At 49.5% G+C, this 26,545-nt stretch overlaps 1 protein-coding gene across 1 annotated transcript; it reads right to left on the minus strand.

Moving 5' to 3' along the window:
• Positions 1 to 4,499: 4,499 nt before the first annotated feature.
• TMEM91 (transmembrane protein 91) lies at positions 4,500 to 26,291 on the minus strand. The gene is made up of 4 exons (XM_035121161.2): positions 25,777 to 26,291; positions 12,735 to 13,231; positions 6,194 to 6,337; positions 4,500 to 5,213 (listed from the first exon to the last, which is right to left on the minus strand). The coding sequence occupies exons 2-4, from the start codon at positions 13,149 to 13,151 to the stop codon at positions 5,055 to 5,057; spliced, it is 720 nt and encodes a 239-aa protein (XP_034977052.1). The 5' UTR covers positions 13,152 to 13,231; positions 25,777 to 26,291; the 3' UTR covers positions 4,500 to 5,054.
• Between the last annotated feature and the right edge of the window lie 254 nt (positions 26,292 to 26,545).

Here is a 26,545-nt window from a genome sequence, read left to right on the forward strand (position 1 = left end):
GGGTTAAGTTCCTGGCAAAGCCTGCTACCCCCCTCCCTGGTCTCTTTCCCCAAACTCTTCCCTCCTCCCAGAGATCCAGCCAGCCGCTCTCTTAACCTTCACCAGCTGCCCTGGGAAGAGGCAAACGGCCTGCTTTGATTAATGAGCCTAATTGAGTTGATGGAATGATCTTTTTTTATTATTATTTCCCCCACCGGTGCTTTCTGAGAGGTCTTCATCGTTTCCTTATTTAAACCAGCTGTCCCTCTGGAAAAATCCCCGCTGGCTTCGAAAGGGCAGCATAGCATCACCACACATGCATGCGCAAGCAACCTCCTCGTGTTTCTCCCCCCCCCCTGGCCTAAATACCCTCAACCACCAACTCCTCTTCCTCCTTCTCCTTCTCCTTCTCCTTAAAGGACGGGGTGACCTCGTCTCCCCTTTCCCCTAGTACAAAGCAAAACTGTTCCCAACCACTGCACTCTGCCTCCTCCTCTCCGCAATGAATATTCAATCAAGGCTGCGCTATGTATTATTTCCCAACTCTTTCTGCCCCATCCCCACCGCGACCTCTTTGGGGAGGAAAATACTGATATTTTAATTTGCAGGCTCCATGGGGCAGGTGTGCGGTGTGTGTGTGACAGATGGAGGGGATCAAAGTGAGAGCGCTGTCACTCAGGCTTCCTGCGTTTGGAGAGAGGCGATGGAGGCCAGACGCTCGTCCTTCTTTGCTCTCTTTTCAATTAGGCAGGCTTCGTCTGATTCGGTTTCCTCTCTTCCCCCCTCAAAGGCTCTTGGGTTTCGATGCCAGATTGGCTTCTGATCTGCCTCTTATTCATTAGGCAGCAAATGCAAGAGCAACCGAAACCACCTCCGGTCATGCGCGGGCACAGCCACGGCTGCTGCCTGCCGCCTCCCCGAAAAATGGACCTTGGCTTGCCACCCTGCGATCCTGCCTAGAGGCTTGTTACTGCTCGCTTGGCTCCTCCTGACTTTTGGAGCGGGGAAGAGGCTGCGAGCGATAAATTCCACCCACTCTCTTTAAAATCTGCCGCATGCTTTGAGTCAGACCGTCGACTGTGCCAGCCCACGGTGGTTCTGTCTCCGAGAGATGACAGCATTGCAAGGGGGCAGCCCTTGCAGCCTCCGTTGAGGACGAAATACTGAGTGCCCGAGTGATTTGTGGGTCCAGTGGGGGATCCAAGCAGTAAATGTATATTTTTACCTCCTGCAATCTTGGTTACACAGGCCCAGAATCGAGCACCTGGCCGTTTTCAGAGAATCCTAGTTTTCCTTTTACCAAAGCAATCATGTTTCTAGCCCTGGAGTGAGCAGTTGGGGATCATGGGCCAAGGGGCAGTAAGGTGAGGAAAATTCATTGGCAAAAAGATGATGGGGTGCTGGCTTAAGAGCATTTAGAGGCAAATTCAATAGCAGATGCTCATAACTAGTGGGATTTGCATCAAAATGTTGCAGCGTTTGGAGTGTTCCTGTTCACTGTGCCGGCCAGCTAGCTAGCTGACCTTTCTTCAGCATACTATATTCCGTCCTACCAGCCAGTTTCTGCCCCTTCCACAATCATAATTCTGCTGCCGCTGAGCATCCTCTGTCTCAGTTGAGTTGTTTTGCCTCTCCCTCCACCCCACTTCAATTTTCTGCAAAGCACCACAAAAAAAAGCCCTGCTGGATCAGGCCAAAGGCCCGTCGAATCCCGCATCCTGTTTTCACAGAAGCCACCCACATGCCCGTGGGAATGCTGATCACTGCAAACGCAGCTGGCATACAGAGACACACTGCCTCTGACAGTGAAAAGACTCCCTTTCGACGTCATAAGAGGCGATAGCCACACCTGGACGTCAGGAATCTGGTCAGAATAGCTGATTAGAACCTCCATGTACAGCTGCAGTATATCAGACGAGGATAATGAACAGGCGCCTCTCTAGGAAGCAGGCTTTACTTCTGTGCCAAGAAGGGAATAAGCAAGGGAGGGGAACCTAACAGAGCATCAATAATTTTGGGTAAAAAAAGCTCAAGAAATTTTGTGTCCGGATTCTCACTTTTTGAAATATGGCAACCCTAGTTAGCTTCCTCCTCCTCCTCCTCAGTCTCAGTGTTGCCTCTGATACAGGGGTCCCCAAACTAAGGTCCGGGAGCCGGATGCGGCCCAATCGCTTTCTAAATCCGGCCCGCGGACGGTCCAGGAATCAGCATGTTTTTACATGTGTAGAATGTGTACTTTTATTTAAAATGCATCTCTGGGTTATTTGTGGGGCATAGGAATTCATTCATATATTTTTTCAAAATATAGTCCGGCCCCACAAGGTCTGAGGGACAGTGGACCTGGCCCCCTGCTGAAAAAGTTTGCTGACCCCTGGATTAGAACATAGCAGGTACCGGTAGAAGGGCAAACTGAGCATTAATTGGCTCTGCAGCTCATTGTCCTCTGGCACCCCCTACTGTTGGGCTCCCTTCCTTCTGCCCTATCAATCCCAATGGGTCCCAGCCACAACTCAGCTACCCCATTGCTGTGGATACAGATCTGTGGGGACAAGGTGAGCCGTTTGCAGCTCAGCCTTCTCTGCATCTGACTGTAAACAATGGCCTGCAGCCAATCCAAAAATAATGATGCACCCCCCTCGTACGCCTCCTTCCGGCAACTCCTGCAGCCCAGCTGGTGCCAAACGTCTTGTTCGGCTTTTCTCTGGACCACATTGGTGAGGCGGGGGGGGGGTTGTTGTCTGGGCAGCCCAGGACCTCCATACACACTGCCCAGGCTTGCACCCCATGGAGGTTATTCCAGTGCTGCTAATGCAGCAACTCGACTTCACCCCTGGAGGCGCACTCCATTGTCTCTTGAGACAGACGGATGCCAACAATGAATATGGTGTGCTTGTGGCCTTCTAGATGTTGCAAGATCACAATTCCCATCACCCCTGACAGTTGGCTGTGCTGGCTGAGTCTCTTCCTCCCTACGAAATCTCTGCTCCTGACATTTAACTACATGCACCAGAGTAGGGCCCCAGACCGTCTGAGCTCTTTTCAATTCTTTTTTTTTCCACCTGAGCTGAGCTCGAGATGATGGTTAATGCTTTAGAAAGAAGCAGGCCAGGGACCGCACATAAATATGTGATGGAGCACCAAGCACACTCAATAATTCATGGGCGCTTTGGGGGACAGCGAGAGAGAACAAGGGAAGAAGAAGAAGAAGAAGAAGGGAACATAATGGATGGAGGGGCGGGAGAGAAAGGACAGGAAAGGGGAGACACAACAACAACAACAACACTGTTTCATCTCCTTTCTCCCCCAGACCTTGAGCACTTTACCACCTGGACCCAAAGTCTAGCCTTGCTGGGTGGCATGTAGCCCAGTGTCTTGTTTCCAACAGTGGACAGCCAGGGGCACCCTCCAGGAAGCCCTGCAGGCAAAGCGTAAAGGCCCTCTCATCTGCCTGATATGCAGAGGTAGACTGCCTCTGCAGCTGGAGGTTTCCTTTTGCCACCATGGCTGATTGCCGTGATTTTTGGTTTTCATTTATTTTTTGCATGTATGAACAGGGCCTGAGTGAGGCCAGAACAGGACATTGTAGTGCAGGGAAGGGGGACGTCTGTGTGCCTTGGACTGCAGCTCCCATTAGCCTCAACCAGCAGGACGAACAGTCAGGGATGACTGTTGTCCGAGAGCTCTGGGAGGGCTGCAGGTTCCCTATCCCTCCTGTGGCGTAAGTAAATGAGGGATGACCGGCTCACCGGCCTATAGTCTAGGGCTCCTTGCCCCTGTGGCAGAAGTTGCTTCTGACGCTCCACTTCTGACACCGTGTTTCGTAGCAAAACAGCTGGAGCCCATCTGCAAGAGCAGGCGGTCCCTCAGGGCTGGGAACCAAGAGTCACTGTTGGTTGTGGGGAATCTCCACAACCCTGGGGTGACAATGAGGCCCTCCGGCCCTCTCTTGTCTGGCCCCCAACAACTCTTCCCCAAGGTACGCCCCTCCTAGACGCTGCTCCGTTCCTTGAGATCGTTTGCCTGGCTGGAATGTGTCCTTGCACTTTAATAATGAAGCTTAATTGCCTGTATAGGGTGTGTGTGTGTGTGTGTGTGTGTGTAGAAAGTCTATTGTACAAACAGTAGAGGTTATGTGTTGCCCTGCCCAATTTTGCCTTTGGCCCCTCCCCTGCTGGAATGCGGCCTTCGGAAGGCTACCCAGGAGGGAATACGGCCCTCGGGCTGGCAAGGCTTCTCCACGCCTGCGGTGCAGGACTTGGAGGGTGGGGGAGGACCTTAGCAGGCCACTTAAATTCTCCCCTCCCCCCCACTTTCTGGTCAGTCTGACTTGACCCACAGAGGCCACTGCCTTATGGGTAATGCCGTGCAAGGTGGGTAGTCACCTTGGCACCTCACGGCTCCTTTCGCGGGCAAGACGGATTGGCATTGCCGCATCACAGACGGTGCAGGAGTCGTACGGGTGCCTCACGAGGTATAGGTGCATTGGCAGTTTATTGAGGGCGGGGTAAGGAGGGGGAGAGCATGACCTTTGGGTGTGGAGGCCAGGGCCTCTGTAGAAAAGGAGACGTGACCAAGAGACACAGCCAGCTAAGGGAAGCCTGGGTGGGCGTGGGTATGAGAGAGAGGTGCCCCATTGTCCATAGGTAGCCATAGGTAGCAGAAGCTCAAATCCCCTCCCCAAATTCTGTCCCAGTCTGGGTGAATGGGCCTTTCTTCTCTTTTCCCGCGATGGGGCTGGTTTCTCCCCAAACTGGCAGGAATGTAGCTTTGATAGCTGCCGCCCATCCATCACTCTTGATGTCAGGAGGGGCCTATTGCGGAGACCCCGTTTTCCAGCCTGGGTTTCCTGCTTCTTGCAACCTTATATCCTCTTTCCTCCAAGGGCTTGCCGAGTTGAGAGTTGAAGGGGTGGAGTTCTTCCGCACACACCTTTGCTGGGGTTGGTTGGTTGGTTGGTTCACGAAATCAACGTCAGGAAACCTGTGCTCGCCCCCATCATGTCAGCACATGCCTTTCCAACTCCCAACTGGGGGCGGAGGGGCGGTGAGGGCGTGGCTTCGGTGGGGCAGGAAGACCTAGGTAGGTGCCTTGTTGGAAAGGTAAGCGATGAGAGCCACCACTGCCCCGATGTAGGTGCAGATGCCGAGGATGATGGACAAGACAGCCAAGGCGAAGGTTTGGCGAGAGGCCGTCCACGCTCCCGGGTAGTCGCCCTTGGCGGACGCCTTGTTGGTCTGGGGAGAAAAGGCAGCGGATTTAATGTCAGGAAAGGTAGCTGCAGGGGCTCAAGCTCCCGAGCCTAGAACTTGGCAAGGACTGTAGCGATTGTAAGCTAACGTGCCCTGGTGTACATGATACACCCAATGGCATGCACAGATGTAAATCTGCAGGCTCTTGACTGCTGTGTCTGGGCTCCTCACGGCAAGGATCCCATCTCACATTCCCAACACACCCCTTCCTTGCTCTTGTACAATTCAGCGAACTTCGACAAATGACGTCTCTCCAGCCAAGCATTTGGTGGCAAGTCTATTTCTGCTGCTTGCAACCAGCCCTGTTCTCCATCTAAAAGATTTTATTAGGGTTTACAAAGAAAAATGCAAAGAGTGTTGCTGGATTTCTTCTTTTGTCCGAACTAAAACATTAATCCAGAGGCAGAGAGAGAGAGAGAAGAAGGGATAAAGAAAAAGGAGTAGAAAAATAATTGGAGAGAAAAGAGAGAAGTTAAGAAGCTAAAGAACTTCTGATTCTTTTGTCCAGGCACCCCCAAACTTCGGCCCTCCAGATGTTTTGGACTACAATTCCCGTCATCCCTGACCACTGGTCCTGTTAGTTAGGGATCATGGGAGTTGTAGGCCAAAACATCTGGAGGGCCGCAGTTTGGGGATGCCTGCTTTTGTCTATCGGCTATACAGTGGTGCCTCGCTAGACGAATGCCCTGTAAGACGAATTTTTCGCTAGACGAATGGGTTTTGCGATCGGAGGTTGCCTCGCAAGACGAATTCATTTTGTGAAAAATTTGTCTAGCGAATCGCGGTTTCCCATAGGAATGCATTGAAATTCAATTAATGCGTTCCTATGGGCAAAAAAAAAAATCAATAAATTCGTCTTGCGAGGCACCACTGTATATAAACTTTATTTACTTCATCCACTCCAGTATAGGATCTATCCTAAACCTGCCCTCTTTGTGAGCTTTTCCCTGCTCAGCGACACCCACCTTTTGGGACAGGTAGAAAGCAGCGATGCCCAGTGGCCAAAAGCAGCACAGCATGGAGAAGACCGCCAGGCCCAGGTAATCTTGTGGCAGCAGCATGGAGAAGCTGCTCTCGCTCTCAGTATCGCTGTCGCTTGAGGAGTCATTCTAGGGAGGGAAGTGGAGAGCAAGCGTTGGCATCGTTCCTTCTGATGTCTGGTGAAAGAGCGCCAATAATAGGAGAAAGAGCCCTGCTGGATCCGGTCAATGGCCCATCCAGTCCAACATCCTGTTCCCAAAGAGAGGCCAACCAGACGCCTCTTCTGGGAAGCCTGTGAGCAACTGCACGCTCCCCTCCTACCAGCAACGGGTAGTCAGAAGCAGTGCTGATTCCAACTGTTGAGGCCAAGCACAGTCAGTGTGGTTCGTAGATGTTGATGATCCTCCATGAGTTTTGTCTGCTCCTCTTTCGGAGCCGTCCCAACTTGGTGGCCACCTCTGCCTCTAGTGGGAGGGAGTTCCATAGTTTAACTATGTGCTCTGTAAGGGTGTGCTTTGTTTTGTCCATCCGAGCACAATTCAAAGTGTTGGAGCTGGTAAAGCCCTAAACGGCCTCGGACCAGTATACCTGAAGGAGCGTCTCCACCCCCATCCTCCAGCCTGGACACTGAGGTCCAGCGCCAAGGGCCTTCTGGCAGTTCCCTCCCTGCGAGAAATGGGGTTACAGGGAACCAGGCAGAGGGCTTTCTCAGTAGTGGTGCCCACCCTGTGGAACACCCTCCCGTCAGATGTCTAGGAAATAACGATCTGACTCTTAGAAGACATCTGAAGGCAGCCCTGTTTAGGAAAGTTTTTAATGTTTGATGTTTTATCATGTTTTTAATATTCTTTTGGGAGCTGCCCAGAGTGGCTGGGGAAACCCAGCCAGATGGGCAGGGTATAAATAATATATTACTACTACTACTACTACTACTACTACTACACTATTTCAGTTTCATTGGATGTCCACAAATTCTGGTGTTATGAGAGAGGAAGAAAAGGCTTTTCTCCATCAGCTTTCTCCATCATCTTATAAACTCCCATCCTGTCCCCTTAGCTCACTTTTTCTCTACGCTAAAAAGTCCCGAGTGCTGCAAACTTTCCTCCTAGAGGACTCGCTCCCTCCCCTTGATCATTTTGATTGCCCTTTTCTGAACCTTTCCCAACTCTGCAATACCCTTTCCGAGGTCAGGCGACACAGTATTCCAAATGCAGCCGCACCACAGATCTTTTCAATGGCATCGCGGTTTCAGCAGTTTTGTTTTCAATTCCTTTCCTAATGATCCCTAGTGTGGTATTAACCTCTTTCACAGCTGCTGAACACTGGGGCCGACATCTTCAACAAGCCATCTCTGGAAGAACTATACAGATCCCGTTGCCTTAAAAAAGCAAATACAGGATATTTTACAGGATTCATCTCATCCTGGATATAGTCTTTTTGCACCGTTGCCTTCGGGCAAGAGATACAGAACAATTAAATCAAGAACGAATAGATTAAAAAACAGTTTCTATCCAAGAGCTATAACCACCTTAAATGTTGTAACTAAATAATATGATCTTGGGGGTTGTGATGGGTGTGTATGTGTGTGTGTCTGTAATTATGTTTTTGTTTTGTTTTTATGGGATGGCACCCAATTTCATTGTACTATGTACAATGACAATAAAGTATTTATCTTATCTATCTATCTTATCCGCCACAACCCCAAGGTCAGGCACCGCTAGTTCAGACCCCATGAGCATATATGTGAAATTAAGATTAGATAGATAGATAGATAGATAGATAGATAGATAGATAGATAGATAGATAGATAGATAGATAGCCCCAATATATATATGTGCAACACATAGAATCATAGAATCATAGAGTTGGAAGAGACCACAAGGGCCATCCAGTCCAACCCCCTGCCGAGCAGGAAACACCATCAAAGCATTCTTGACATATGCCTGTCAAGCCTCTGCTTAAAGACCTCCAAAGAAGGAGACTCCACCACACTCCTTGGTAGCAAATTCCACTGCCAAACAGCTCTTACTGTCAGGAAGTTCTTCCTACTGTTTAGGTGGAATCTTCTTTCTTGTAGTTTGAATCCATTGCTCCATGTCCGCTTCTCTGGAGCAGCAGAAAACAACCTTTCTCCCTCCTCCATATGACATCCTTTCATATATTTGAACATGGCTATCATATCACCCCTTAACCTTCTCTTCTCCAGGCTAAACATACCCAGCTCCCTAAGCCGTTCCTCATAAGGCACTTTAACACTTTACTGTACACTGAATTGCGCTTGCAGCCGCAGGATCAGCACCTGCAAGTCTGGTGCCTTTTGTGTGTGTGCGTTTTGTTGTTTTGTTGTTGTTTTGGTCTTTATAGGTTTTTAATTCCTTTTAAACTTTTAAACTTCTCGATGCTTTAATGCCGCTCGAAGTAACTGCCTATCATTGCCTGCCAACAAAGAAGGAATCCAACTTGTTTGACTCGCCGAGTCGCGTTTGCCATTTTACTGCCGGTTTGCTCAGTTTGGAGAGATCCTTTCTCTGGCCGTCTGCAATCCCTTTCATTTTAATGACTCGGAACTATTTTCTTGCCATCAGCAAAAACGGCCACCTCGCTGCTCACTCCTAGCTCTAGGTGGTTTATGAAAAAGTCCCAACACCAATCTGGAGGTATTCTACACCCCTCCATTGGGGCAACTGTCCATTTATTCCTACTCTTTGCTTCATGTTAACCAGTTGCTGATCCAAATGGATGCATTTGTTCCACGCCTGCTCATAACATCTTGTTCTGGCTCTCTGCTTGTGGATGAGGAGTGTCTACTAAAATCATGCTTGGTGTGCAGAGAATGGACAGAGGTTGTTGTTTTTTTCTCCCTCTCATTATATGAAATGCAATAGGACCCATATATAAAGGTAAAGGGACCTCTGACCATTAGGTCCAGTCACGAACGACTCTGGGGCATAGGTGCCAAGTTCCGGATTGAAAGATCCGGGATCAGCAGCGCTGCGGCATCGGAAGTCACTTCTACGCACTTCCGGACATACGTAGAAGTGACTTCCAATGCTGCTGTGCCCATTTCCAAAATGTCCGCGGCATCGGAAGTCGCTTCTACGCACTTCCGGACATGCGTAGAAGTGACTTCTGGCGCTGCAGACATTTTGGAAATGGGCACAGCAGCACCGGAAGTCGCTTCTGCGCATGTCCGGAAGTGCATAGAAGCGACTTCCGGTTCCGGCGCGGCACCAGAAGAACATGGCCACCGGCAGGAGCTCCGTAATCTGAGGGAATACGGGGTATTTTGCTATTCGGGACACCTGCGGGACACGGTAAGAAAATACGGGGGTTTCCCGGGGAAAATGGGGTACTTGGCAGCTATGCTCTCGGGTTGTGGTGCTCATCTCGCTTTACTGGCCAAGGGAGCCAGTGTACAGCTTCCGGGTCATGTGGCCAGCATGACTAAGCCGCTTCTGGCGAACCAGAGCAGCGCACGGAAACGCTGTTTACCTTCCCGCCGGAGCGGCACCTATTTATCTATTTGCACTTTGACGTGCTTTCAAACTGCTAGGTGGGCAGGAGCTGGGACCAAACAATGGGAGCTCACCCCGTTGCGAGGATTCGAACCGCCAACCTTCCAATCGGCAAGCCCTAGGCTCTGTGGTTTAGACCACAGCGCCACCCGCATCCTAGGACCCATATATAGGAGAGAGTAAAAGGGTACACTGAAGGAATGGGGTTGATTTTAATGGCAAGTCAAATATTCCCCTTCGGAGATCAGCAATTTCACATTTCAGCTCTTCACAAACTCTTGGGTGGATACCATTCACACCTGTTGATTTGTTTATTTTTTAACTTGTCAGCTAAAGCCTAGAATGGCGTTTCTTGTCACCGCTATTTTCCTCAGTTCTTCAGACTCAGGAAAAAAATCAGTCCAGGCACAGGTATCTGACCTAAATCTTCCCTAGCGAGACGCAGCGAATTCATTCAGCTCTCCTATAATCTCCTTATCCTGCTTTCACACCTTTACCTCTCTTGTCGTCTAATGGTCCAACTTCCCTTCCTAGCTGGTTTGCTGTTAAATATTTTTAAATATTTTTTTAAAAAATAGTTTTGCTCGGGCCCATGAAGAGTCGGACACGACTAAACGACTAAACAACAACAACAGTGCTAGCATTTCTGTCCCAATTTCTAATATTCCATTTGCAATACAGTACCTGTTGGGTCTTTTAACCTATATACTGCCATGTCAGGCTAAATTTTGTTCGCACCAGTAGGCTTAGCATAATGTGACAGCAAAGGTCATCATATATGTAATGCAAACATGTAATGCAAAAATCTACTGTACAGGTAAGGAAGTATCAGGAAGACAGAATTAAATGTCGCTTGAATGTAGCCTTAATGTTTTGGCAATATGCTCCTGAAATTATTCTTTTGCTTCTCTTATTGCCCATCTGTCTGTCTGTTTCATGAACGTTTACATTCTGTTTTGTTCTCATTTGGATAAAACTTCCATTTTTAGAAGGGAGCTCCTTTGCCTCTAACAGATTCCTGGCTCGCTCATTAACCATGTGTGGCCTTGTCCAATTCTGAGGCAAAACAGGAAGTGCTGCCATGCCACCGCCATCCCGATTTCCGGCGAGATCTCACGCGCTCCGCAAGATCTCATGTGATTTTGGCGAGATCTTGCAAGATCTCGTCGGAAATCGGTGCAAATGCCTCACCCTACCTAATGGGAGGGCCAGCCCAAGGTGTAGATTTGGTGTTTCCTATGCTAAGCAGCTCAGCTTCTGTTATCGTGGCTTTGAATAACTACCCACCCCCTCAGCTGGATGCCCCTTGCCTTCTCTCAACTTCCCCCTATCTAAAAAACACCTTGCAAACTTTTTAATAGTAAGCACCACCAACAGTCCAGTTCTGTTCTGGTCCAACCTTCTTCCTTATAACCCATCCAGGTGGTGATGATACTTGCCAACTTCCTCCTCCTTAAATTAGTTTTTTATTGTGTGCTGGACCATATTGAGAGCTTTTATTGAGAGCTGGACCATAAAGAAGGCTGATCGCCGAAGAATTGATGCTTTTGAATTATGGTGCTGGAGGAGACTCTTGAGAGTCCCATGGACTGCTAGAAGATCAAACCTATCCATTCTTAAGGAAATCAGCCCTGAGTGCTCCCTGGAAGGACAGATCGTGAAGCTGAGGCTCCAATACTTTGGCCACCTCATGAGAAGAGAAGAATCCTTGGAAAAGAGCCTGATGTTGGGAAAGATTGAGGGCACTAGGAGAAGGGGACGACAGAGGACAAGATGGTTGGACAGTGTTCTCGAAGCCACGAACATAAGTTTGACCAAACTGCGGGAGGCAGTGCAAGACAGGAGTGCCTGGCGTGCTATGGTCCATGGGGTCACGAAGAGTCGGACACGACTAAACGACTAAACAACAACATTGTGTGTGTGTGTGTGTGTGTGTGTGTGTGAGAGAGAGAGAGAGAGAGAGAGAGAGAGAGAGAAAACAAACGGGGGAAAGTACCGTACATATAGCACCTCCACTTTCAATTCCTATAGTCTTTTTCATACATTCAATATGAGACACTATTGTCATTGTGGGGAAAGAGAGACGGGAGGAGAAATGATCTTTGGTTCTATTGCAAAGTGTTTGTGCAGGGTGTAGCATCATGTAGATAGGTTCTTTACTGTATTTATATAGTTTTTTTTTTTTGGCACTGTGAGAGATTGGAGGGTCCAGAACTTGGTTGTCTCAGCGACGCCCTTGCAGAACTCAGTAAGGAATAATGATGATGATGATGATGATGATGATGATGATAATAATAATAAATATATTTTTAATTACCCACCCATCTGGCTGGGTTTCCCCAGCCACTCTGGGCGGCTTCCAACCGAATATTAAAAACAATACAGCATCAAACATTAAAAACTTCCCTAAACAGGGCCACCTTCAGTTGTCTTTTAAAAGTAAAAATAGTTGCTTATTGCCTTGACATCTGCTGGGAGGGCATTCCACAGGGTGGGTGCCACTACTGAGAAGGCCCTCTGTCTGGTTCCCTGTAACCTCACTTCTCACAATGAGGGAACCGCCAGAAGGCCCTCGGTGCTGGATCTCAGTGTCCGGGCAGAACAGTGGGGGTGGAGACGCTCCTTCAGGTATACAGGACTGAGGCCGTTTAGGGCTTTAAAGGTCAGTACCAACACTTTGAATTGTGCTCGGAAACGTACTGGGAGCGTACTGAGTTGGCTCTGTCTACCTTTGGTTGTGGTTTGTGAACTGACATTGGTCCTCCTGCCTTTTGCCCCACCCATCCCAATAGACACCAGCCAATGCTACCAAGACCTAAGCTCTCCTTCTGACACCACCCACTCAGATCTTGTCCTTGGGCTTCCCATTGGGGCATCCGATTGGCCACAGTGCAGTTCATGCCATTTGCTACTGACAGCAGTGGCGGTTCAAGAATGGGTCTGACTCCTCCTTCCGCAAGAGGTACCGGTATGCCCCTCGGCCAAGCCCCCCTCGAGCCCCAGCCCTTACCTCGAGGTCCGGAGACTCTGTGTCGCCCACTTCGTAGCAGACGGTGTGGATGTCCTTTTCCAGAGGCACCTTCCTGGGCAGTTCCCCAGCCTCCTTGCTGTCTCCAAAGGCGGTTTCGATATAATCTTTCTTCTTCCAGCCTTGGGGGTTGCTCGATTTCCACAGCTCGGGGTACAGGGTCGGTTCCGGGGTGCGGAAGGGCTCGACTGTCCTCTGTAGGCTGCTAGGATCCAGGAGCTGACTGGGAAGGATGTGGGGTCCAGGCTGGAGCCAGGAGAGGCTGGGGGGCACGTGATGGGACAGCAGTCCGGAGTGGTCCTGGGGAGGAGCGACCCGACTTAGCATTCCGCCCCGGAGGGTCGCTCTCCCAGGGGACTTTGCCAGAAGTGGGTGCTGCAGTTCATGGATGTTCTCCATAGCACTCCTAGGAGGAAGGTGCTGGGTGCCTCTTCTCCTTGCTGTCAGTTAAGGCCGAGCGAGACTCTCGCTTCAGTTAGCTTGGGGGGAGCGATTGCAAAACAAAAAACAGCAAAGCATTTAGCGCCTTTTATGTCTTATAAATAAATATAAATATAGGGGGGAAATGTACACATCGCTCCACCAAAAAGCTCTCTTAAGAGGCACACTAATAACAGATAAAGCCAAGATCGACAACCCATTCCAAAACAACTACAGTGGTACCTTGGTTCTCAAACGCTTTGGCACTCAAAACAACTTGGAACCCAAACACTGCAAACCCGGAATTAGGTGCGAACTTTTTTCGGAAGCAGAATGTGCTCTGTTTTGAGTGGTACCCTGAGTGTTACGCTGAGGTTTGTTTTCGCTATTTATTTTGCGCTTTAGTTTTTCCTGAATGACTCCTTTCCTGACACAAAACCCACCCCACCCCACACTTTGTGAACCAGTTAGTTTAAGGTTACCAGATTTTTTTTCAATTAATCCGGGGAACTTTTCAACTTCAATGGTGCCTGGAGGTGGTTGGGGGATGGATGGCGGCTAACAGATTGAGGTTGAATCCTGACAAGACAGAAGTACTGTTTTGGGGGGACAGGGGGCGGGCGAGTGTGGGGGACTCCCTGGTCCTGAATGGGGTAACTGTGCCCCTGAAGGACCAGGTGCGCAGCCTGGGAGTCATTTTGGATTCACAGCTGTCCATGGAGGCGCAGGTCAATTCTGTGTCCAGGGCAGCTGTCTACCAGCTCCATCTGGTACGCAGGCTGAGACCCTACCTGCCCGCGGACTGTCTCGCCAGAGTGGTGCATGCTCTGGTTATCTCCTGCTTGGACTACTGCAATGCACTCTACGTGGGGCTACCTTTGAAGCTGACACAGAAACTGCAATTAATCCAGAATGCAGCAGCTAGACTGGTGACTGGGAGTAGCTGCTGAGACCACATAACACCGGTCTTGAAAGACCTACATTGACTCCCAGTATGTTTCTGAGCACAATTCAAAGTGTTGGTGCTGACCTTTCAAGCCCTAAATGGCCTCGGTCCTGTATACCTGAAGGAGCATTTCCACCCCCACCATTCAGCCCAGATACTGAGATCCAGCACCGAGGGCCTTCTGGCAGTTCCCTCATTGCGAGAAGTGAGGTTACAGGGAACCATATAGAGGGCCTTCTCGGTAGTGGCACCCACCCTGTGGAACACCCTCCCAGCAGATGTCAAGGCAATAAGCAACTATTTTACTTTTAGAAGACAACTGAAGGCGGCCCTTTTTAGGGAAGTTTTTAGTGTTTGATGCTGTACTGTTTTTAATATTCGGTTGGAAGCTGTCCAGAGTGGCTGGTGAAACCCAGCCAGATGGGCGGGGTATAAATAATAAATTATTATTATTATTTATTATTTATAATGGATTTTGTATAGGGACTGATTTGTAAATCTGGGGACTGCCCCCGGGAAACAGGGACGTCTGGTAACTTTAAATTAGTTGGGTCAGGAGACTTGGAGCCAGACCATTTGTACCTCTATATTTCCAAACCTATCTGTCTGTATATAAATACTGTATATCGGAGGCAGCCAATGCAGTGCTTTGCAGAAGTTGCTGGTTCTGAAAATCTGTTTAAAGTTCCACTTCACTGGCATCTGATATCCCTCAGGCTGAAACATACATACAGGCTGATGCGAGATGGTGACTTTTAGAGATGCCAGGCTGTTCCTGCTAGTTTTATCTGCATCTTTTGGAACGGATTCACAATAAGCCTTGTTGAAGGAATTGCTGGATACTACAAAGGGACATTTTGTCAAAGGATGTAGAGATAGCACTAAGTTTGGCGCAGGCAGAAAAAAATCCTTTCTCGGTGTAAAGTGGAATTTAACATGAATGCCCCAGACTTTCTAGATTGCTTTCATAGTCCCTTTTATTTATGCCTGGGGTTTGGCTCTCATAAACGGAAGCTGAGGAAGCACATAAATTTCTGGGATGTGCCATTTGGATTGTAGGTGGGGTTCACTTGAGGGCTCCGTAGGATTATTTTTTCAATCCCTGCACATAAAAAAAACCTAGCCTGTTGCAGTGAAGGTTAGCCTAGTCTTGCTTTCCTGACACCATCGGTATTCTTAAATGCGCAGATTATATTTTATTTTTGTACAACGTTCTCACATGTCAGCCCGCACCAGCAGCCTGAGATGGCAGCAATTCAGAAACAGCGATATTGCCTCATCTACTGTTTGGGTGAAATAGGCAGCGATGGACTTAGGCAACAGAGAGCTGTTGGCGAATGCGGTGCTAAATCAACGTCACTAAGCGGTATATGAATTGTGCGGGCAGAAAGTTCTTGCCGAAGGAAAAGCACAGGTACATTGCCCAAGATTGTTGTGCAACTGATTGCACAGCAAAAACCAGCTGTTGCACACTGAGAATTGGCTGTTGTGCATCAAACTTCTGCTGGCACAACTTTTGTGTTGGGTTCCTTTGTCGCCCACCCTTTAAACTCTGTCATCTGGTAGCACGCAGATCATTGGATGCAGCCCAGTGTCTGGACTTAATGGTCTGAAATGGAGACCATTTCAATGTGTCTTCCTTTGTTTACTTTGAAATGTGGGAAGCCAGCCCTACAGTGTTTCAGGGACCCTCTGGTCATTCTGTTGAGTGGGGGCCTGGGCCTCTGCCCCCAGAGCTCTGCCCTGATGGTGCCATTGGAAATACACCTTTGGAAGACAGAGAGCAGGGGGGAGGGGAAGTCTGTTGAAAACTTGCTTATGAGCTGCGACGATAAATACGGTACCTTGAAGATGTCAATCCATATGCTGTGTTTTTTACCACATTGCACTGGGAGTCTGCTTTATCGACGAAACAATTCACTTTATTGATAAGTTGCTGCGTGAGGATTTATGTATTGTGTATTGTTTGCAGCTTTACATTTTCCTGTTGTTGTTGTTGTTGTTGTTGTTTTTTAATTGCTTTTATTCGCCGCAGTTTGTCTTGCCAAGTTGCTTTGAGGCTCTTTCTTTTGTATAAGGCAACCGATGAATGCAATAAATAAGAATGCCGTTTTTAAACGGTTTAAGTTAAGCCTCAAGACTGCAGACACAGCGGCAGGCAAAATTGGACCGCGAAAAGTGGGAATATTGAAATGGTCTTGAGGGATTATTCGTAAGTAGCATTGGCCTAAATCGGAGGAGGCTTGGGAAGTATGCAGGTTATATCCCTCTGCTTATTATGGCTCATTAGAATCGGCTGGTGTTTCATCCCTCCACCCCCTCTACCCCCACCCCACCCCCACCTGCAACCTTTACACAAACCCTACAGCAGTCGACTGTTCCAGAAAAAGAACAGCGTTTGGCACTCTCAGGTGGCACATTGCCACCCACCACGCAATTGTAGTCTCTGGATGGGAAGAGTTTGTCTTTTAAAATTCCTGTCAGGGCTCCCCCCAACTCAGAAATCCACGCACTGTGAAGGCACATGGGATTTCCGTAGCAGGAACAGATTGCTCAGCCAAACACGCGTGGCAGTTCGTGCACAGCACAGATGCGTAATGCAGAACTCCAAATCGCTCTTTTTAAAAGATTGGGAACGAGGTAAGGTGCCCGCTCGAAAAAACCGCTTTGCGTGGAAGCGGGATCATGTAGAACAGGCCCTGATGCCGTCAACAGCACAAATAATCATGACTGCGTGTCTGGAGGGAGCCTTGGTCTTAATAGTGTTAAACATTTCCATAGCCGTTTCAGTTGTAATCCTTACAAGAATTGGATTCCAGTTGGAATCCTTACAAGGTAGACCAGTAGTATTATGCCCTATGTTGCAGACTGAGGCTGAGAGAGTTAGAGTGGCTGGCTTGAAACCACCTGCTACGCACACGACAGAGGCGAGTTTCGAACCGAGGGCTTCCTGAATGGTACCTCTGCCTCTTAGGCACTGCACCACAATTCTGGAAATTTACAGGTAAGCAGAAACGTCGTCCACATGGAAAGGGCATTATCTACACGAGTTTCCGCATGTTTTGTTTTTGTATGTTTTGGATCCCATCTGAGCTTGGCTTCTCCCATGCACACTTGCCTGACAAAGAGCTGTGTGTGACTCAGAAGCTGGCACGCTGCTTCACATACCCCAACACACAGCACCAAAGTTTTGTGGGGCATCAAACTGAGCTGCTCTCCACAGCCCTGGCTCTATTAAATGGCATCTTTGGTTTACTTGACTTGCACAAACGATGGGTCAAATTTCTCTCGATAATTTGTGTCAGGTCAGAAGGAAAATGGGCTGATGGGACCGTAGCCTTTTCTAGCCAGGACCCTGAGGCTGGATTTAAGGAGACCAGGCCGGGTCCTTTGTATATCTTCATTCCAACTTACTGACAGAATTACGGACAGTTTACAGAGAGTGACTTACAGAGCAGCGAGAAAACCGAAGCAGAATACATAATCGTATGGGGTTTTATGAAGCACCGTACCAAAATTTATTGAATAGTAAATCTGCTTCAGTTGTATGGTTTATAGCCGTTATGACAGCTACTGTGAAGCTTGACAAATTACTTTACCTTCTGTTCCTCCAAACTCTCCTGTTGCCTTATTTATCTCCCCCTCAGCATCCGAAGTCCCTTGACTTGTACAGTGGTACCTCGGGTTACAAACGCTTCAGGTTACAAACTCCGCTAACCTATAAATAGTACCTCAGCTTGAGAACTTTGCTTCAGGATGAGAACAGAAATCGGCAGCAGGAGGCCCCATTAGCTTCAGGTTAAGAACAGTTTCAGGTTAGGAACGGACCTCCGGAACGAATTAAGTTCTTAACCAGAGGTACCACTGTATTCTGTTAACGGTTTCCTCCCTCATCTGAGGTTTCTGAGTAAATCTTTCTCATTCCACAGGAATCCTGGGATGGCACAGTTTGCAGGGTCATCCAGCCCAACCCCTCTGCAACGCAGGAATCTTTTGCCCAACGTGATGGAGAGTCTTATGCCTTCGCAGACTGAGCTGACCCAGCTGTCGAATAAGGAACCTGGGGGGTCCAGTATCCTTGTGCTCTCTCAACATCAGGGTTCAAAGTCAGACTTTCTATGAAACTGACCAGCCTCGCTGACTCTTTGTGTGTAAACCTGAACAACCAAGAGTAGCGACTAGGCTAGGATTGGTTCAGTTTTAGAGCCACGGCGCTTGGGTTTATTTTGCAGTCTGCTTTGACCTGCCTGCTTTTTCATACAATAATAATAATAATACAGTGGTACCTCGGTTTCCGAATGTCTCCATGGTCGAACGTTTCAGTTTTTGAATGCTGCAAACCCGGAAGTAATGCTTCCGTTTTCTAACGCGCCTCGGAAGTTCAACAGCCTCTGCTGAGTGTATGTGTTCATTTTCTCAATTTTCTCTATTAAAATTGCAGGCCTTGGTTTTCAAACGTTTTGGAACTTGAACGGTCTTCTGGAACGGATTACGTTCAGAAACCGAGGTACCACTGTAATTTAATAATGATTTTATTATTTATACGCTTCCCATCTGACTGGGTTGCCCCAGCCACTCTGGGCAGCTTCCAACAAAATATTAAAATAACAGGGGGATGGTGGGGAACCCTCTACAAGAGAATATTGCTACAAAAGGATGGTGTCGGCTCACTTGTGCAAGGGACTGCAGGACTTGGAAACAGTCCCCACGCGACACACAACCCAGGCAATGCCTTTGGAGGAGAGAGTGTGTGTTTCTGAAGAGAGGGAACGAAACCTTTCCGTCGGTGCTCGAACAAGCGCATGTTGGCATCGAAAGATCTCGGCCCTGTTTGGCAACATCGGCTCTGACGTGGGGAACCTGCAGTGCGCCACAGCCTTGCCAAGATCTGTTGAGCTTGTTTGTTTGGCTTCTTTAAAACTGAAAACAGGGTGTTAAAAGCCCAGAACTCGCAAGAGTCACTTCCGCCGGAAGGAGGACTGCAGCTCAGTGGCAGAGCACCCAGAAGGTCTGGGTTCAATCCCTGCAATCTCCAAGCAGGGCTAGACAAAGCTCCTGCCTCAAATGCTGAATAGCCGCTGCCGGCCAGTGCAGGCGGTATGGGTGGTCTCTGTGCTCCTGTGTTCTGGTTCTCAGCATCACCTAACCCACTAAGCAGGCAGCACAGGGCAGCTGTCTAGGGCAGTTGTGTTATTGGGCCTCCGTCCTAACTGGGAAATCCTTCAACAGGTGAACGGAATCTTCCTTCTCTCTCTCTCTCTCTCTCTCTCTCTCTCTCTCTCTCTCTCTCTCTCTCTCTCTCTCTCTCTCTCTCCAGACACTTGGGCAACAGAGTCTGATATGGGAGAATTGCTCCCACTAGCACCTGCTCCATTCACTGAGATAGCATCCCCCTGACTTTTTGCTTCCTGCAGGAGAACAGAACGGAAGTCTCCTGTTCACCCGCATGGAGCCAGACAACAAACTTTCTATGTGGAGAAAATAATAATTTCCCCCAGCCATTCTGGGTGGCTCCCAACAGAATAATAATAATAATAGCAATAAAAGATCAAACATTAAAAACTTCCCTAAACAGAATAAAAAAAATTCCTTCCAGTAGCACCTTAGAGACCAACTAAGCACATGAGCTTTCATGTGCATGCACACTTCTTCAGATACACTGAAGCAGAAGTCACCAGACCCTTATATATAGTGAGAGGGAGGGGAGGGGTATTACTCAGAAGGGTGGTGGGAATGGGTGATTGGCTGGAAAGAGAAGTTGCCGAATTGCAACTTATTACCAAACTTCAAACCATGGAGAGACCTGGTCTGAATTGGATTCTTATCTCATTATACATGATAAGGATATTTTTAGCCATCGCACCCCTTGCTTTTTCCTGCAAGACCAATTGCAGTCGTTAACAGTCGTCCACAGGTTTAGCACACCTATCAGCCAATCACCCATTCCCACCACCCTTCAGAGTAATACCCCTCCCCTCCCTCTCACTATATATAAGGGTCTGGTGACTTCTGTTTCAGTGTATCTGAAGAAGTGTGCATGCACACGAAAGCTCATACCAATGACAAACTTAGTTGGTCTCTAAGATGCTACTGGAAGGAATTTTTTATTGTGTTTTGACTATGGCAGACCAACACGGCTACCTACCTGTAACTTCCCTAAACAGGGCTGCCTTCAGGTGTCTTCTAAAAGTCAGATACAGTGGACCCTCTGGATATGAATGTAATTCATTCCAGGGCTCCATACATACCCTAAAAAATCCACAAGTAGAGGTGCCGCTTCTGTGTATGCACGCGCGGCGAAACCCGGAAGAATACACTTTCGGGTTTGCTGCGTTCGCAACCCGAAAGTTACATTACCTGAAGGTAACATAACCCGAGGGTCCACACCGTCCACTGTAATTTTTTACTTCCTTGACATCTGACGGGAGGGCGTTCCACAGGGCGGGTGCCACTATTGAGAACGCCCTCTGCCTGGTTCCCTGTAACTTCACTTCTCACAGGGAGGGAACCGGCAGAAGGCCCTCGGCGCTGGACCTCAGTGTCCGGGCTAAATGGGGGGGGGGAGAAGCAACGCTGGAAATTAATCTTCTTAAGCAAAATAGTTTGCCGCTCTGCCACCTCGCTAGCCTCTTAAACTGATCTTCCCTTCCCACTCACTGGGCTTTGAACCCAAGGCTTCTGTCACATAAAGGCCCCTTTTGCACTAACCACTGAGCATCCCTTCTCCTCCTAGGAGTTGGAATCGAACTCCCAACCCTGGCCTCGTTCCTGGTCTGAATCTCCTGCCAACGTCCCAAGTTCCCGGTTAAATTAAATCAGAGTGCCTTCACACATCTGCACAGCCTTGCTCTCTTGGGAACCGTACAGCAACGGAAATTATTTTGGGGAGGAGGAGGAGGAGGAACAAAGCGAGTCCCTGGAGATCTTGGTCCTGACTGTACTTGGATGGCGGTGCCAGCGAATGCCCATGAATCACTGCCGCTTCCCCAAAGCAGGGGCGGCGCAGAGCAAGCGAGGAGAAGAGATACAGCTTTTTATCTTCTCCCCCGGCTCAACTTGGATGGCGGGGGAGAAAATTGGCAGAATGCTCCCCCTCCTCCTAACCCCACACGGGGAGGTAAGCAAGCTGTACTCTCCTGAGCCACACAGTGGGGTCAGGATCTCAGGGTAACTGAACAACAGTTCTGAGGCCTTAAGGATTTGCAGATTTGCGCTCATAGGAAGGGCTGAAGAGCCCGGCTGGGTTTCACTTAAGCATCCAGTGAGCCCCAGTGTTCTGTTTCCAACAGAGGGCAGCCACACGCTTTTCTAGGAAGCCCAGAAGCAAGGGTGTGAAAGCCTCGCTCAGCAGCAGAGCACATGATTTTGGGGACAGAAGAGTCCTGGCAGGTTCAGATCCTGATACCTCCACTTAAATAACAGGGAACAGGGTCCATGTGAAAGGGGAGGTCTCTGCTGGAGAGCAGCTGCCAGCCTAAGTTGGCAATGTTGGGCTAGATGGAGTAAGACTTTGACTCGGTGTAAGGGAGGATAATAGCTTTTACCAAGACTGGATGGCCTTTGAGCCTCCAGATATTGATGGACTACAAGTCCCATCATCCCTGATCATTGGCCATGCTGGATGGGTTAGGAATCCAAAAATGTCTGGAGGTTAAGGCTGGGGCCGGTGAGAGAAGGCATCCCAAAAGAGCCCTGGTTTATTCAGTCATGAGAGTTACAGCCCTCTTGTTTATCCCCATCTGGTAAATCACAGGTAGAGTGCCTCTGAAGAGAGAGGCTTCATTTAGCCGCTGGGTCTAACACTAGCTTCCACCAAGTCATTAACCTGCATTATATCAAGCTGCTCAATAAGAGAGGCTAGCGATGTTACACGACCCCCACCCCAAAGTGCAGGTCAGTGGGACGGAGAGTGGAGAGGCTGAGGGAATAGTGGTGTGCATGGTTCTTCCCTCATTTAATCCCCACAACAAACCCTGTGAGGTAGGTGAGGCTGAGAGGCAGCGATTGGCCCTACATCACCCCGTGAGCTACATGGCCAAGTGGCAGAATTTGGACCCCGGCCTCCCAGGTCCTAGTCCAACACTCTAACCATTGCACTGCACTGCCTTGAGCACTTCCTGGCCATTGGCTATGCTGGCCGGGTCTTCTGGGAGCCGGGAGGGCCACAGGTCTTCTACTGCTGCCTTAGGCTGCATCAGGGTTCAGCAGGATTTTGCCCTGGAACCTGTTTTCTACCCAAGTCGTATAAACCGAACCTTGATGCCATGAAGCAAGCAAAGATGCCTATGAAACATTGGTCTCCCCAAGCCCAACAAGGGAAGTGCCAGGGATTGAATTTGGAACATTGCGCATGGAAATCGTGCTCTGCTACTGAGCTTTGGCATCTGAGCATGTGCAGAGCGCCTTCCCATTGCTGCTGAATAATCAGACATAGCTGCTACATCCCTTAGAATTTTGGCAAAAGGCTTCGGATCACAGGGCAACTATTATAAAAGTGTTAGCATTTAACACCAGCCACTGTCATCTCAGAAATGAAACACTTTGGCCAATTATTCTATTTATTGCAGACTATCAGTCTCAGCCAGCATGGCCAACAGGCCTAGGAGGTTGTGGCTTTCTGGATTCCTCATGTACAGAGCAAAAACTGGTGGATCTGCCCCAGGGTGGAAGTGGCCAAGTGACTGGAGCGCTCATTTCAAGTGCGAGGAGCCATGGGTTCAAATCCTGACTGGGCTGCTGAATTTGCAAAGCCTGATTTTCACCATATGTTTCAGCCGAATGAGAAATATATTAATTGGTCGATAAAAAAAACAACACGCATTCCTGGTTTCATGGAAACGGCCCCCTCCTCCTCCTCTCCTCGATGACATGCACATATGTCTGAAATCGACAGCAATATGCGCAGGGGGTGGTGAGGGGCCTAATTGGACAGATTCCCTCCGGTCCAAAGCCGAAGCCAAAACGATGCTTCATTAGATGTGCAAGCAAAATAGACACACATGCTCAACCCTCCCTGTCTGATTCCATGCGTACGTTTCTTCTTGTGCTGTTGCTGCGCGCAGGTTTTGCGCATGGAGCAAAGGAGAACGTGAAGGGAGAGTAACCTACTAGATATGGATTCTTTGGGGCTGTTGGGAGAGGAGGGTAAAACTAGCCTTCCTGGGTACCTGTTGTGCCGTGATACCCGGGTGATGGGCTGGATTGAGTTCGTTTGGTTTGGGTGGCAGTGTCCAACCCACCATAGACTTCCCATAATCCATCTTCAGCCGTGTGTGCCAAGGAGTGAAGGATTTGGGGTAGGGGATTCATGAGTCATAAAGACCCATTTCCGCTCCCCCGGGAGATTAAATGCAAATGCCGAATTTCTGGGTTCGCTCATGGCGTCCCGCGCTTGCCCGAAGGAATCACTGGCCACTTAATGTGTTTTTCGGATTTCCATACCACCCTTCGAGACGCAATTATCAGGGCTGCGGTTGCAAATGTTAAAATAGAGCAAAATATACAATGGGAAAATCAGCGACGTCATAAAAGCCAGCAGGATTCTATTATTCCTTCCCAGCCAAAGCATCTCTTTCTCTTTCTCTTTTTCTCTTTCGCTGCCTGTTGCTGGGGAGGGGGAAGCAAATAAAACAAGCGTTTTAATTAACCGGGCAGAGCTCCAGAATTAGCATATAAACTGGGCGTTCCATTTTGGCACTCGCCAGAGATCAGGCCTCCCCCCAAAAAAAATAAAAATAAAAATTGATGGAACTGTAGGGCCGTTTCACACATTGTGCTGAAACCAACCCAGGTTTGCTGCATTCTGGACACACTCCTAGCCGGCAGCAGGGAGTCATAATCGACCCTGGATCTGAAAGGAGTGTGCTTAGATAATGCACTTCTTTTCGTCACAACCGCACATTACATAATGGGGACCCCACGAGAAAGTCCATTTTCACACGCACGGGGGCGAGAAATCCGCTCGTTTGTTATTCCCGGGTTCTAACGCGGCATGATAGTTTCCCCTAACACATTAAGCTATAAGTCACAGGAGAGTGGACCAAGCTTACTTTGCATCAGATCAACTTGGGGGTAATCAAAGACATCCGTTTGTGACTCAGCCCGAGGACACTTTTGATGCTTGCCACGTGGGGATGGCGTTACGTGCGAAAGGGAAACCGAGTGCACATTGGGGGCGAGGGAAGCTGTACCTAGACTGAGTTCCTCAACCCTCGCATGAGAAAAGCAAGCTTATTTTGGTGTGCTGTTTCCCCGAAACGGACAAAAAAAAGAAGTAAACCATGCAATGCATTCAGAACACAACAATTGATCTGCAGCTGTAATTATATAAATCATGATAGCTTAGAGAAACCTCAGTGTACAAGGGCAGTATACCTCTAAATGCCAGGTGGCGGGGAACAAGCGAGTAAGGGCTGGGTCTTTGGGCCTTGTGAGCTTCAGAGAGGCACCAACTGGCTGCTTTGGGAGGCAAAATACTAGATTAGATCTGCTCCTCGGGGCTCTCCACTTCTCTCTCCATATTGATCCGATTCATTATCCTTGCACATTGTTTTGTTCCCTGGGCCCTTTCTCTCAATAATCCAAAGAAGATCTGGGGAGGTAGCCTTTGGGGGGGGGGAGACGACCCCTCTTTCCAGAGAGCCACAGAGACAGGAGGAGGAGCAGCGATGGGTTTCCCACCCCCAAAGGAGCTACATCTCTAGCAGTCTTTCCTAGCACATTGACGGTCTCTATCGATCTCCTTCCTGCTGCCTGCTCAGAGCTCCCACACGAAAGAAACTCTCTGTGTGTGTCTGAGAGAGAGAGAGCTCTGGTTCCTTTGCCCTCGCTTCTCCAGCCCACACACCTGCTGTATAAAGAAGGGACTCGGAGATGATGCATCCCCCTTGTCCCCAAGCTGGGAGCCGGGAAAGGGGGCATCCTCTTGCCACCAGAGGCTGGCAACCTTTTAAAACACACACAAAAGAAACCCACCCTCTGGCCAACTCTGTTTGACAGATCCTTTGCACGCTTCCCCGAGACTCCAAAGATGCGCTCGGCTCCCAAGATGCTCCTGGCCCGACCCCCCTCCCACAACAATCAGACAGAGGCTAGGGTTAGGGGGCTCAGTGACCTCTCTGGGGGTTGTGGGGTTGTGCCGTCTAAAGTGGAGCGGGAGCCGCCTCCCTGCCCATCGCCCTAGGATGCTCGTCCTCTTGGGTACCCAAATCTCACCATAAGAAGCCCTGCCTTGGTCCGGAGTGACTCCGGCTTCACCCAAATCACCTCGCTTCGCCGCCAAGCTTCATCTCACTAATTCCACTATCTCGCCGGTTCGGCTGTCGAGAGTCAGAGAGAATCTCTCTTCAACTTCCATGTGGCAGATTTAGAATTGAGAGCAGCGAGGAGGGCAGGGAGACCCAAGTTTGTTTGTTTTTTTGGGGGGGGGGCAGGGCCAATGGGGCACTCCAAGTTTGGGATGGATAAGAGTGGGCAAGAGGATTGGCTTTGGGCTTCTCCTTAGGGGGGGGGTTGGACTAGATGGCCCTTGGGATCCCTTCCTCTTCTACGATCCGATGAAGACTTGCAGTCAGGGAGGTCAGCCCATGCGGTCGGCACCACCCGGGCAGCCCAGGCTGGCAAAGTCCAGATGAGAGAGAGAGAGGAATAGACCCTTACCGTGCTCACTGCCAGCGTCCCCGTGGCAAGCACCTGTTTGCCACGCTCCAGACCTCCGCGGGCTGCATCCTCTGGAAAAGGGTGCCCATCTCTGCCCGGCCCAGCCACGATGATGCCCAGCCAGGGAGAAAGTTGCTCGGCTTGGGTGCCAGCCAGAACACGCAGACCCTCCCAAAAAAATGTCAGGGTCCCCTCAAGAACTCCCGCGGTGAGCTTGGCACGATGCCCTTGCCACCCTCGGCGCTAAGGGTTAGGTTTGGGCGGGGGGCACCCTCCAATCTGTGGCAATCGACAGCTTTCCCAAGGCTTGCCACGAAGAAGAAGGACCCGTGGCATGAAGAGGAGGAGGAGGAGGAGAGAGGCAGAAAGTCCCTCCAAACGTGGTGGCTGGCCGGCTTCTCTGCCTTCTGCGCTGTGCCAAGGCAGCTGCCCAGTCGCCTACAGCAAGGCTGCCATCCAGCGCTCCGGGAGCAGCTGTGCGCCTGCTGCCAAGATGCGGTGGCATGAGCGGAGCCCCCCTTCTCTCCCTCCTTCCTTCCCACCCCCAGATCTGGATGGAGGAGGGGTAGGAGGGGAGGGGTTGTCTGCGAGCTGACAGCCACACACAGGCAGATGCCTCGCCTCCTCGCAGAAATGGATTGCGTGGCAAAAAAGGGGGAAAAAAGACACCCCCCTTTTTAAAAACACACCCCTCCCTGGGGGCATGGCTTTGCCATTCAAAACCCCCACCCTCCCCCCCAAGTTAAGGAAGAGAGACAAGACGCAAGAG

The sequence above is a fragment of the Zootoca vivipara genome, chromosome 6, assembly GCF_963506605.1.
Source record: "Zootoca vivipara chromosome 6, rZooViv1.1, whole genome shotgun sequence".
Classification (NCBI taxonomy): Eukaryota; Metazoa; Chordata; class Lepidosauria; order Squamata; family Lacertidae; genus Zootoca; species Zootoca vivipara.